This window comes from Aquarana catesbeiana, linkage group LG09 (genome assembly GCF_042186555.1).
Source record: "Aquarana catesbeiana isolate 2022-GZ linkage group LG09, ASM4218655v1, whole genome shotgun sequence".
In the NCBI taxonomy this organism is placed as follows: Eukaryota; Metazoa; Chordata; class Amphibia; order Anura; family Ranidae; genus Aquarana; species Aquarana catesbeiana.
Window position 1 is genome coordinate 23,601,963 of NC_133332.1, and position 13,602 is coordinate 23,615,564.

General features: G+C 44.2%; 1 protein-coding gene across 1 annotated transcript in view; it reads left to right on the forward strand.

Moving 5' to 3' along the window:
- The window catches only part of TNMD (tenomodulin), a 164,990-nt gene that overhangs the window by 88,063 nt on the left and 63,325 nt on the right, over nucleotides 1–13,602 (forward strand). Inside the window, exons 3-4 of the mRNA XM_073598138.1 lie at nucleotides 972–1,112; nucleotides 5,919–6,020. Of these exons, the coding sequence (XP_073454239.1) occupies nucleotides 972–1,112; nucleotides 5,919–6,020 (243 nt within the window). The remainder of the gene's footprint in view (nucleotides 1–971; nucleotides 1,113–5,918; nucleotides 6,021–13,602) is intronic.

Genomic DNA, 13,602 nt, shown 5'->3' on the forward strand with positions numbered 1-13,602 from the left:
AATCCATACCAGACCTAAGGGCCTGGTATGCACCCAGAGGGGAATTCCCTCTCACGCTCGCCGCAATAAGAAAATGTGTTTTTCCTATTGCAGCCAGCGTGAGATATACAGTACCCTGTCGCCGAGAACCAGCGCGATCGGATCGCGCTGGAAACATTCTCGCGGGCAGGTACTGTAGTTTGTACAAAAATCCGACAGCTTTGTGTACACACCGATCGGACTTTGCTCCATCGGACTTTTGTTGCCGTAAAGTTTGTCCGTTCGCACAGCCAACAAAAGTCCGATGAAAAGAGAAAAAGTTTGTCAGATGGAGCGTACACACGGTCGGATGTTGCTCCAAAACAGCTAATTTGCGTGTTTGTTGTCAAAAAGTCAGATCGTGTGTATGGGCCTTAAGACCGCTGCGCAAATACGGTGTGACAGAAAGTATTGCAACGACCGCCATTTTATTCTCTAGGGTGTTAGAAAAAAATGTATAATGTTTGGGGTTTCTAAGTCATTTTCTAGCAAAAAAAAAAAATGTTTTTAACTTGTAAACAACAAATCTCAGAAAGAGGTGAAAGGTGGAAAAAGTTCTGAAATGATTTATCTTTGTCTCATTTTTTTACATCACATAAACCTGACATTTTAACAGGGGTGTGTAGACTTTTTATATCCACTGGGTAAATATTATGAAACATCTCTCCATGACTTTTTTTCTGACAAAATACTTAAATAAATAAATAAAAATTACACTGTTGCCATATATTGGAATGTTATTATTTTCTTCAGGCAGACTTGTAAAGCTACTGACGGATCTACATTAAAATTTCTAATAATTTACAGAAAGACACTTTTGGGGAAAAAAAAAGATTATTTGGACAAATAAGAAAGTTGATTACCGAAGCTTCAAATTGCAGACCAAACTAGAACTGTAAAACAATTACTGTTCCAACATGACCCGCGAATCTCTCCCATCTGTCTCCCTGCAGGTCTATGACGTGGAATACAAATTCTTCAGCGCGGGCGAGAAGACGACGGTATTAATGGAAATTGATCCGCGCAACAAGATTGAAACTTTTCGGACGGAGAACGGCACAGACAAAGCGGTGGAGATCCACGACTTCAAACATGTTAGTGTTCGGAGAACTGCTTTTTTTCGTTTCATTTTCTTGTACAAATATAATAGACTTTCTTATATTTAAAAAAAAAAGAGACGTAAAATGACTTTTAAAATTGCGTCGACGGCAAAGGTTGTACAATGAAAAGACTGTTTTGAAAATCTGCAGTATAAAGAGTCTATCTTTGTAGAAATGAAAAAAGAAAAACTGTTTAAATAACCGTTCGATATGTAATTGGATCTTTTTATGACTTCTTAACGCTGAGCAGGTTTAATCAATGAAGGAAAATATTGTACATCAAAGTACAGTATAAAGTAAAGTACAGTCGATTAAATTAAACCATTGGGAGAAAAAGATAGAAACATTGCAGGTGGGTTCAAAAATCCAGACAAAGTCCTAAGGCAGGGGCCTCCAAACTTTCTAAACATGGGGCCAGTTTACTGTCCTTCAGACTTTAGAGGGGCCGGACCAGGGCCAGTGGGAGTAGAAAATATCCTGGTGTCAGTGTGGGTAAACAATACCACATCTTTGGTGGGAGGAATAACGCCCTCATCATTGGTGTCAGTGGGAGGAATAGTGCCCCATCATTGGTATTAGTGGGAGGAATAGTGCCCCATCATTGGTATTAGTGGGAGGAATAGTGCCCCATCATTGGTATTAGTGGGAGGAATAGTGCCCCATCATTGGTATCGGTGGGAGTGCCCTATAATTGGTATCAGGGGGAGGAGTAGTGCTCCATCATTGGTATCAGTAGAAGGGATAATCTCCCATCATTGGTGTCAGTGAGAGGAATAGTGCCCCATTATTGGTGTCAGTGGGAGGAATAGTGCCCCATTATTGGTGTCAGTGGGAGGAATAGTGTCCCATCATTGGTATTAGTGGGAGGAATAGTGCCCCATCATTGGTATTAGTGGGAGGAATCGTGCCCCATCATTGGTATGGGTGGGAGTAATAGTGCCCTATAATTGGTATCAGTAGAAGGAATAGTGTCCCGTCATTGGTGTCAGTGGGAGGTATAGTGTCCCATCATTAATATCAGTAGAAGGAATAGTGTCCCGTTATTGATATCGGTGGGAGGAATAGTGCCCTATAATTGGTGTCAATGAGAGGAATAGTGCCCCATCATTGGTGTCAGTAGGAGGAATAGTGCCCCATCATTGTTATCAGTGGAAGGAATAGTGTCCCATTATTGGTATCAATGGAAGGAACAGTGCCCCATCATTGGTATGGGTGGGAGGAATAGTGCCCTATAATTGGTGTCAATGAGAGGAATAGTGCCCCATCATTGGTATTAGTGGGAGGAATAGTGCCCCATCATTGGTGTCAGTGGGAGGAATAGTGCCCATCATTGGTATAAGTAGGAGAGCTAGTGCCCCATTATTGGTGTCTGTGGCAAGAATTATGACCCAGTTGTTGGTGTCAGTAGGAGGAATAGTGCCCCATCATTGGTATCGTTTTTTTTTTTTTAATTCCATTTGGCCAAGGGCAATATTTATTTTTGATGGATACAAGCAAAGTCGGAACAATTGATAGGCAGGAGGGGCGACTGCCCTGGGCACAATGGTTTATTGCAGAGATGGGGGCACCCTGACCCTAAGGGAATGAGGTGCACAGTTTGGCATCTTTGCCCTGGGCGGCTGGATGACCTTGTCCCGTCACTGAGTACAAGGGCCTCTTCCTCACAACCCTGGCCAATGGTTGTGGGGGTCTCTGGGCAGGGGGCATATCGGAATCTGGAAACCCCCATAATAATGAGGACACCAGATAACCCCCCCCCCATGTGCATTGAGTACAGTGTAAAATAAAAAAAATGTCACCTAGAAATAAAGATATCCAAATGTTTGACAAGTGCTTTATTAAAAATTGTCAGAAAGCATGAACCAGGCCGAGACAGAAGTATAGTAAAATCACACTAGTTTATTAATAAAAATAAAAAGGTAAATAGAGTAAGCGTAGTCAAAGCTTAGCCACAGTCCAGTAACCGGATTGGGCAATCAGCCAAGACAGAGTTCAGTAACCAGATCGGGTAATCAGCCAAGCCAAAAGTCAGGGATCCAAGTAGAGGAACAGCAAGCAGGATAAGGAGCCAGAAAGGATGTCAGCAAAGCCAGTCTTTAAACAGGAACACAAGAGATGGTTTCTTGTGATGTGACCAAGGCGAAGGCAGGAATGAAGTGAGCTGGACGTCTTTAAGTAGGCAGGACTGATGAGCAGATCCACAGCAGCTGGTTAACTGTGGAGAGAGATGAGAGCTGGCAATTAGATGACAGCTGAGCAGCAAGCTCAGAGAAGGAAGGGCTGAGCCCAGCCCTGACAAAAATACAAATAAAAATCCCCCAAAAATGTCCCTCATTGTAAATCCATTGTCAATCACGGTGCCAAACTCACTGGAAAAAAAACCCAGATGATCCAGCTCAGACGACCAATCCCGACACTACCCAAAGCCGAATAAAAGCATCCTGAGCTATCGTCAGCTACAGTGGGGCAAAAAAGTATTTAGTCAGCCACCAATTGTGGAAGTTATTCCACTTAAAAAGATGAGAGAGGACTGTAATTGTCATCATAGGTATACCTCAACTATGAGAGACAAAATATGGAAACAAATCCAGACAATCACATTGTCTGATTTTTGAAAGAATTTATTTGTAAATTATGGTGGAAAATAAGTATTTGGTCACCTACAAACAAGCAAGATTTCTGGCTCTCACAGACCTGTATCTTCTTCTTTAAGAGGCTCCTCTGTCCTCCACTCATTACCTGTATTAATGGCACCTGTTTGAACTTGTTATCAGTATAAAAGACACCTGTCCACAACCTCAAACAGTCACACTCCAAACTCCACTATGGTGAAGACCAAAGAGCTGTTGAAGGACACCAGAAACAAAATTTTAGACCTGCACCAGGCTGGGAAGACTGAATCTGCAATAGGCAAGCAGCTTGGTGTGAAGAAATCAACTGTGGGAGCAATAATTAGAAAATGGAAGACATACAAGACCAGTGATAATCTCCCTCGATCTGGGGCTCCACGCAAGATCCCCCCCCCCGTGGGGTCAAAATGATCACAAGAATGGTGAGCAAAAATCCCAGAACCACACGGGGGGACCTAGTGAATGTCCTGCAGAGAGCTGGGACCAACGTAACAAAGGCTACCATCAATAACTCACTACACCGACAGGGACTCAGATCCTGCAGTGCCAGACGTGTCCCCCTGCTTAAGCCAGTACATGTCCGGGCCCATCTGAGGTTTGCTAGAGAGCATTTGGATGATCCAGAAGAGGATTGGGAGAATGTCATATGGTCAGATGAAACCAAAGTAGAACTGTTTGGTAGAAACACAACTCGTCATGTTTGAAGGACAGAGAATGCTGAGTTGCAACCAAAGAACACCATACCTACTGTGAAGCATGGGGGTGGCAACATCATGCTTTGGGGCTTTTTCTCTGCAAATGGAACAGGATGACTGATCCGTGTACATGAAAGAATGAATGGGGCCATGTATCGTGAGATTTTGAGTGCAAACCTCCTCCCATCAGCAAGGGCATTGAAGATGAAACGTGGCTGGGTCTTTCAGCATGACAATGATCCCAAACACACCGCCCAGGCAATGAAGGAGTGGCTTTGTAAGAAGCATTTCAAGGTCCTGGAGTGGCCTAGCCAGTCTCCAGATCTCAACCTCATAGAAAACCTTTGGAGGGAGTTGAAAGTCCGTGTTGCCCGGCGACAGCCCCAAAACATCACTGCTCTAGAGGAGATCTGCATGGAGGAATGGGCCAACATACCAGCAACAGTGTGTGACAACCTTGTGAAGACTTACAGAAAACGTTTGACCTCTGTCATTGCCAACAAAGGATATATAACAAAGTATTGAGATGAACTTTTGATATTGACCAAATACTTATTTTCCACCATAATTTGCAAATAAATTCTTTCCAAATCAGACAATGTGATTGTCTGGATTTGTTTCCACATTTTGTCTCTCATAGTTGAGGTATACCTATGATGACAATTACAGGCCTCTCTCATCTTTTTAAGTGGAATAACTTCCACAATTGGTGGCTGACTAAATACTTTTTTGCCCCACTGTATATAACAGAAGGGGTGAGGATAGTGGTGACATTATTGCCCAAATATGGCCAAGTGTGCCCTTATGGACGCACTGCCACTAATATCTATCTATTTGTACTCACCGCAGCTCTCTTACCTGTATCCCCCTTATAGACCAGCACAATTTATGCATTTCTGCTATAGGGGTCTGTAATAATAATAATAAAAATATGTATTAAAAAAAAAAAAAAAAACTTAAAAAGAAAAAAAAGTGTTACTTTAAATCAATTTAAAATCCTAATTAAATGCTAAGACATCACATCCCAACTGACTATATAAAAGCAGAAAATAATTTGTGGGGAGTTTTGAGGTGTCAATACATCCTTCATTATTATTCCATTAAAACATACATTTTCTTAATAATTCATAAAAAATGTCTTGTTATTGCATTACATATAAACTTTGTTAGAAGTGTACGTTGTATTACCACTGCAATTCTATCTATCTATCTATCTATCTATCTATCTATCTATCTATCTATCTATCTATCTATCTATCTATCTATCTATCTATCTATCTATCTATCTATCTATCTATCTATCTATCTATCTTTATTTTACACATATGATGGTCCCATGTGCTCTTATTTCTGTACTGTAAATACTTAGATGTGATCAGTTATGAATTCTCTGAAGTTAAAAAAAAAAAACCTGCATGGGGTTGCGATAACAATTCTTGTATTTTGTCTTCTCTATCCTCTCCTTCCAATGACAGGGAATCACTGGAATATACTTTGCTGATCTCCAAAAATGCTTCATCAAGACGCAGAGCAAAGAAATTCCTGAATTTGCAGAGACCGAGCTAGTAGAACTTGAGGTAAGCGGAAATGTTTTTCTATATATATAAAAGGGCTTTTTTTTTTTTTCAGCGAGAACGCAGCTCCGGCACCTCCAGGACTGACTGTATGTATGTAATGGCAGGGAGTGCTGGGGTGTGCTGCAGGGTCTATTGATGCCCGCTGGGTCCATAAAGACATGGATGAGCCAGTTTGAGGTGGAGGAACTTGACTGTCCTGCACAGAGTCCTGATCTCAACCTGATGGAACACCTTTGGGATGAATTAGAGCGGAGACTGTGAGCCAGGCCTTCTCGTCCAACATCAGTACCTGACCTCACATATGCTCTTCTGGAAGAATGGTCAAACATTCCCATAGACACACTCCTAAACCTTGTGGACGGCCTTCCCAGAAGAGTTGAAGCTGTTAGAGCTGCAAAGGGTGGGCCAACTCAATATTGAACCCTACGGACTAAGACTGGGACGCCATTAAAGCTCATGTACGTGTAAAGGCAGGTGTCCCAATACTTTTGGTAATATAGTGTATATATGACTTTCGTCTCCAGCTGGACCGAACCTTCGGCTCACCCTTACTGATCACTGTGGGGGGGGGGGGGGGGGACTGAGGAAATGTTCCCACCTGCCTGCAGCATACTGATAACATCATCCCAGACGAACCATGACTGACTTTTTGCTAATAAAATTACATCTTTTTTGAAAAATGATACTGTTGGGATGTATTAGGAATTTATTTACCCAAACCTGTAAAGCTACGGACAATTCCACTGTAAAATGTCTCATGATTTACAGAAAGGAGTTTTAAAACATGTATCTGATAAAAAAAAAAAAAAAACTTTTAATATTGCAACTTTAACTAGAAGCTCAATCCCAAGCGACAAGTTTGAAAAGCAATTAGTAGAAAAAAATTCTCTCACTTATCAGCTGGCCAGCAAATAATGAGTTAAAGTGGAAACTTGTTGAGGGATCACTTTGAACTCCCCCCCCCCTTTGCATTTCTAGCTACGGCCATCTTGAGTAAGGGCAGATGATTCATGTAGCATTTACTTCCTGGAATCCATCTGCCCTGCAGGTACCCCCCCCCCCCCCATTTCAAATCACCCCCTTGTGTCAACCTCCAAGCATTGTCCCTTGGTTTGACCCCCTACCCACCTCCTAGTACCGCCCCTTTTAGAGGAGACAGAACCACGTATTATTTTGTAATGCTAAGTAACTTGTATCTAATTTGGTATTGATAACAAGAAAAGCAGTAAAATAGATCCCCTGCAGCCAGCAACAATAGATCCCCCCAGCAACAATAGACCCCCCACAGCAACAATAGATCCCCCAGCAATAATAGATCCCCCAGAAACAATAAACCACTTTGAGAAACGGATCTCCCAGCAGCCAGCTTCAGTAGACCCCTCCCTCAACAGTAGATCCCTTCCTGGAACAATTGACTCCCCAGCAATATAAAACCCCCCCAGCAACAATATATCCCCCACAAGCAACAATAGATCCCCCCAGCAACCATACATCCACCCCAGAAACAAGAGACCAGCTCGAAAAAACAACAGCAGCCAGTATCAGTAGACCCCTACTGTAACAATAGATCCTTGCAACAACTGACCCCCAGCAATATAAGACCCTCCCCCAGCAACAATAAATCCCCCAGAAAACAGCAATAGATCTTCCAACACAAATCAGCACCCCTTGCCATTACATGCATTCAGTGCTGGAGGTGCCGGAACTACATTCCCCATCATTCTCACTGAAATAAATCCCTGACTAAGACCCAATGAATGAAGGGGGCAGATGATGCTAGATGTCCTCCAGCCAGGAAATGAGGCTGGGCTCTATCTGACTTGCTGCAGCTTCTAATGCACATTGTGAGAAACTCACAGTGTGCAGTGAATTCAGAGTAAGCCATTTCAGTCCAGGAGAGGAGCCGGTACAACTGTGCAAGCAGGGCTGGTGCAAGGATTTTTGACACCCTAGGCTAAACCTAATTTTGCCACCCTCCCTTGGCTCCACCCCTGACTCCACCCCCTTTCTCCTGCCCATGTATACCCCACCTTTTTAATGAAGCGCCCATCAAATGCAGCTCACCAGCGCCCATCAATGCAGCCTACCAGCGCCCATCAATGCAGCCTCACCAGCGCCCATCAATGCAGCCTCACCAGCGCCCATCAAATGCAGCCTCACCAGCGCCCATCAAATGCAGCCTCACCAGCGCCCATCAAATGCAGCCTCACCAGCGCCCATCAAATGCAGCCTCACCAGCGCCCATCAAATGCAGCCTCACCAGCGCCCATCAAATGCAGCCTACCAGCGCCCATCAAATGCAGCCTCACCAGTGCCCATCAAATGCAGCCTCACCAGCGCCCATCAAATGCAGCCTCACCAGCGCCCATCAAATGCAGCCTCACCAGTGCCCATCAATGCAGCCTATCAGCGCCCATCAAATGCAGCCTCACCAGCGCCCATCAAATGCAGCCTCACCAGCGCCCATCAATGCAGCCTACCAGCGCCCATCAATGCAGCCTCACCAGCGCCCATCAATGCAGCCTCACCAGCGCCCATCAAATGCAGCCTCACCAGCGCCCATCAAATGCAGCCTCACCAGCGCCCATCAAATGCAGCCTACCAGCGCCCATCAAATGCAGCCTCACCAGCGCCCATCAAATGCAGCCTCACCAGCGCCCATCAAATGCAGCCTCACCAGCGCCCATCAAATGCAGCCTCACCAGTGCCCATCAATGCAGCCTATCAGCGCCCATCAAATGCAGCCTATCAGCGCCCATCAAAAGCAGCCTCACCAGTGCCCATCAATACAACCTCACCAGCTCCCATCAAATGCAGCCTCACCAGCGCCCATCAAATGCAGCCTCACCAGCGCCCATCAATGAATGTTTGCTTGCTTCCATTCATTCGGGAGTCGGAACATAGACACAGTTCTCCACCACCGCTGCGCCTCTGACACTATGTGCGAATGGAGGGGCGGCTGCCTGCTGATTCTGAGACTTAGTTACTTGCTGCAGAGAGAAGAGAGTAGGAACACCAGTGGCCGGCCGCCCTGGGCAGCAGTGCGCTCTAGGCGGCTGCCTAGTTTGCCTCGTGGTAGCACCTGTGTGCAAGACTATTCACCTTTAAGTATAATACGGCTTTGTTGCCTACGGCTGCGTTTTTTTTTTTTTTTTTTTTTTTCCTGTGACCTCGAACATTTTGATAAATACAATCATTTGTTTGTATATGAGTTTATGTTCTGTGAAAGGACCGTTTTCCGCTGTCAGATTGTTATGCTTTAAATAATAATGATTTTCAGCGTGACAATGAAATCCGGGAACATTGTGTGGTTCTGGTAAATACTGTGTGAGACGGGTAATTGCCCTCAGATGTCACACACACACACACGGAATACAATGCGCTTTTTGTGCTCCGCGTCTGAGAACCGGCGGGAGTCCATCGCTCTGTTTCTTGTTTGCTACAATTGTACTTTTCAAGAGATCTCAGGTCCGGGCAGGTCCGCTGAATGACGCCATATTTATACCCGCAGAAAACCTATTTAGTATTTACCGACATTTCACAGCCAGAGCCGGAGGAGCCGAGAAATCAACGCGACGTTTATATTGCTAAAATATATATTATCATCGGATAATTACCGCCACTGCAAATATACTCCTCGCCTGCGACCATTTGTACTCATAACTGGCTATTCTCAATTATCAGACCAACTGCAGCATTGAGACAACCTTCTGGGATAAAAAGGGGCTTATTAAAGTGGACCTGTCATAAATATCGCCCCCCCCCCCCCCCCTAGACTAGCACTTAAATCTAAAGACGTTTACAGATGACGGCCATAAGCGCAAAACGGTGCTTTTGACACGCGGGGTTAACTGACACCCAGAACGCTGCAATGCGCCATTCCATAACGTTTTATTACAAAGGCTCAGTTCTTAACTCTTTCACTGCTGGAGTCTTTTTTTTTTTTTTTTGCAAACATTTTAACTACTTGCCGTCCGGGCATTTTTTGATTTTTCCACACACATGTTAAACTCACCATTGTTTGCTAGAACATTACTTGGAACCCCCATTATATGTGATGACGGCTACAGCGCGGACCTACTTTGCCGGGAGGCCGTCAATAGATATCCTCCCCAATGGCGTCCCTGGGGGGGCCAGAGGGGGCCCTGACCCCCCCAACATTATGATGTGCCCCCCCCCCCCAATAAAAATAAAAAAATAATTTTTTTTTTTTTTTTACAAAAAATCAATGTCTAAGAGGGAGAGAGTCCCAAGTCAGCTCCTGCGGGTGATTCCTCCCCACTCCCTCTGCTCGCTGACACTGCATAATGCGAGCGATCACACAACCACGGCCCCCCGATCTGCTCCTTCCCCTGCATCCTCATTGGCAGGGAAAAGAGCGAGTTGCAGGAAGGACTCCACCAGGACTCTCAGTTACTGAAAAAACAGACTGATTTCTCCCATCCTTAGGACAGAAGAACCAGCCTGTAAATTCCAAGAGATGCCAGACCAGAGCTATCAATAGCAGGGGCAGGACAGCAAGAGGAGGCTGGGGAACCCCACAGTGGCAGAACACCAGGGCCCGGTGGCAAGACAACCTTTGCAACCCTGATAGTTCTCCCACTGCTTTGGACCCTTATATTTTCTTGGTATGCTGGTGACATATATCTCTTGTTTTCTGCCACCCTGGAGGGGCCCCAAAACAGTAGGAAGGGAGCTCACTGCAGAACATGTGAAAGGGCCGTTGTGGGGTCATAGTAAAGGGCCCCAGGATATATATATATATATATATATATATATATATATATATATATATATATATATATATATAATTGCATTTTATAGTTGCCCCCCTACTTTTGTCCCTGTCCCCCCATGTGCCCCCCCTAAATATGAAAGCTGGAGATGCCACTGATCCTCCCCTATGCACGCTCCACGTGCGGCGCGCGCGCTGTGGTCACCGAGTCAATGAGACCGGCCTAGGGTTGCCACTTGTCCGGGATTCACCCGGACAGTCTGGGTTTGGAATTATGTGTCCGGGTTGCAGTCTGCCTGCAACCCGGACACACTATTCAGACTGGGCTGTGGCACCCCCCAAGTAACTGAGATAGTCACACAAAAATCTGTTGCCATTCGGGAGCTGCGGGCTGTCTGGGGGCAGGTTTGGCATCATTGGGGCACGGGGGGGGGGGGGTGATGATTTCAGCAAGAGCGGTTTAGCCACATCCACTTTTTGCAGCAGCACGCTGCATTACCACTCTCCTTGGGGCACCCAAAGATGTCCAGGTCTTTGTATGACCAGTATGTCCAGTATGAAAAAAAATGTGCCCTGTGCTGCTAAAGCGTTCGGGTTAGGCTTGAAGAAAAGGTGGCAACCCTAGACCGGCCCCTTACCACGGGACCAGCTGATCACATGATGTAAACAGAAGATCGGTAATCGTTTAATCTTTTCTCCTCACGCTGCCAGCGTGAGGAGAAAAAAAAGCCGATCACCAGCTTCGGTGCAAGGGACATCGGTCCCGAAGAGGAAGATGCACAGCCATCTCATCTGTGCCCACTAGTGCTGCCTGCCAGTGCCACCTGCCAGTGCCCACAGTGCCACGAATCAGTGCCCACCAGTGCATAACAGTGCCAGCAATCAGTGCCACCTATCAATGCCCACGAGTGCCACCTATCAATGCCCACCAGTGGTGCCAATCAGTGCCTCATCAGTGCCACCTAGCAATGCTGCCTATCAGTGTCACCTACCAGTGCTGATCAGTGCCCATCACTGCCACCCATCAGTGTCACCTACCCTGTTTCCCCGAAAATAAGACCTAGCGTGATTGTCGGTGATGGCTGCAATATAAGCCCCCCCAAATAAGCCCCAGTTAAAGTCCTTGTAGGTCTTATTTTCAGGGTAGGGCTTATTTTTAGGGTAGGGCTTATTTTCGGGGAAACAGGGTAGGGCTTATATTGCAGCCATCATCGACACTCACGCTAGGTCTTATTTTCGGGGAAACAGGGTATCAGGGCCACCTATTAGTGTCTTTCAGTGCCACCTATCAATGCCTTTCAGTGCCACCTATCAATGCCTTTCAGTGCCACCCATCAGTGCCACCTCATCAGTGCCCATCAATGCCACCTCATCAGTGCCCATCAGTGCCGCCTTATCATTGCCCATCAATGCAGCCTATCAGTGCCCATAAGTGCAGCCTGATCAGCGTATATTAATAAAGGAGAAAAATTACCAGTTTCAAAATTTAATAACAAAACATAAACCGGTTTTGTCTTATTTTAAAAGAAATTCGGTCTTTTTAAATTTTTTTAACAAAAAATAAAAAAACGCAGAGGTGATCAAATACCACCAAAAGAAAGCTCTATTTGTAGGGAATAAAATTATAAAAATGTAATTTGGGTACAGCGTTGTACGACCGCGCAATTGTCTTTCAAAGTGTGACAGGGCTAAAAGCTGAAAATTGGTCTGGGCAGGAGAGGGGGGTTTAAGTGCCTGGTAAGCAAGTGGTTAATTGAACAAGCTGAAGTTAGAAGCTGATTGGCTACCATGCACAGCTGCACCAGATTTTGCGCTCTCCGGTTTTAGTAAATCAACGCCAATATATTTGTGCAGCCGTTTATCCCAAAAATATGAAGGTGTTTTGTTTTGTTTTTTTATTATTATTCTATATATTTGCACTATGCACTTGGACTTTACATATTTATCTATTATTTTTTTCACTTGGTTCTTTTTTTTATCCCTTGGACTTTTTTGTGATTTATTTGGGTCCACTATGTGTTGTAGTCGTTGTTCGCTATTTATTTGTTTATAGTTAATTGAGCAAGCGCACCATTTTATACACATTACCATATTCACGTTCGTGTTACGAGTGCACTTTCAAATGGTTGCAGCTTTTCGGTTCATTTGATACATTATTAGCATTATTGAGTTTTTTCACGTAGCAGCGCACAAGTTCAATAATAGTCACTGATTTTATATATTTGATTTCTTTCTTTTTTTTTCTTTTTTTTTTTACACATCTTTATTTATTTTAATTTCCATTTAACTTATTTATTTTATAGTTTTTTATTTATTTTTTCTTTCACTTAGCTTAGTGCTATCACATGGAGGCTAACAAGCAGTCAAATAAACCCACGTTTTTGCCTCTTTTTGGGACATACTTCACCATTCTGTTGTTATTTACAACCACTTGAGGTTACCCTACGTCCTTTGGTGAAAGCCTGGAGTGACGGTTGATGCACGGAGTGCGTGCTGCAGATGATCCATCCAATTTTGTCTTTCCAATGCTGGTGTTGACCTCTCTATAATTTGAGGGTCAACACAATCTGGTAAGCGAATCAGCTTCATCACACAGCGGCGATGTTAGAGACTTTTATGACTCTGCCTCTTTACATGTTTTATGCTTATTTGGTGTGTAATCAAACCATTGGTGCTGGCTGCCTGCACAGTTTTTTTCCCTCCAAGCGCATATATTTTTTCTGTTTTTTTTTTTTTTTTTTTTTTTTTTTTTTAAGCAGTCAAATGCTGTCTTTTTTCTGAAAGGAGTGCTTTTCATTTTTTTTTATTAATATATTTTTTTATATATTTCAATTATTTTTTTATTTT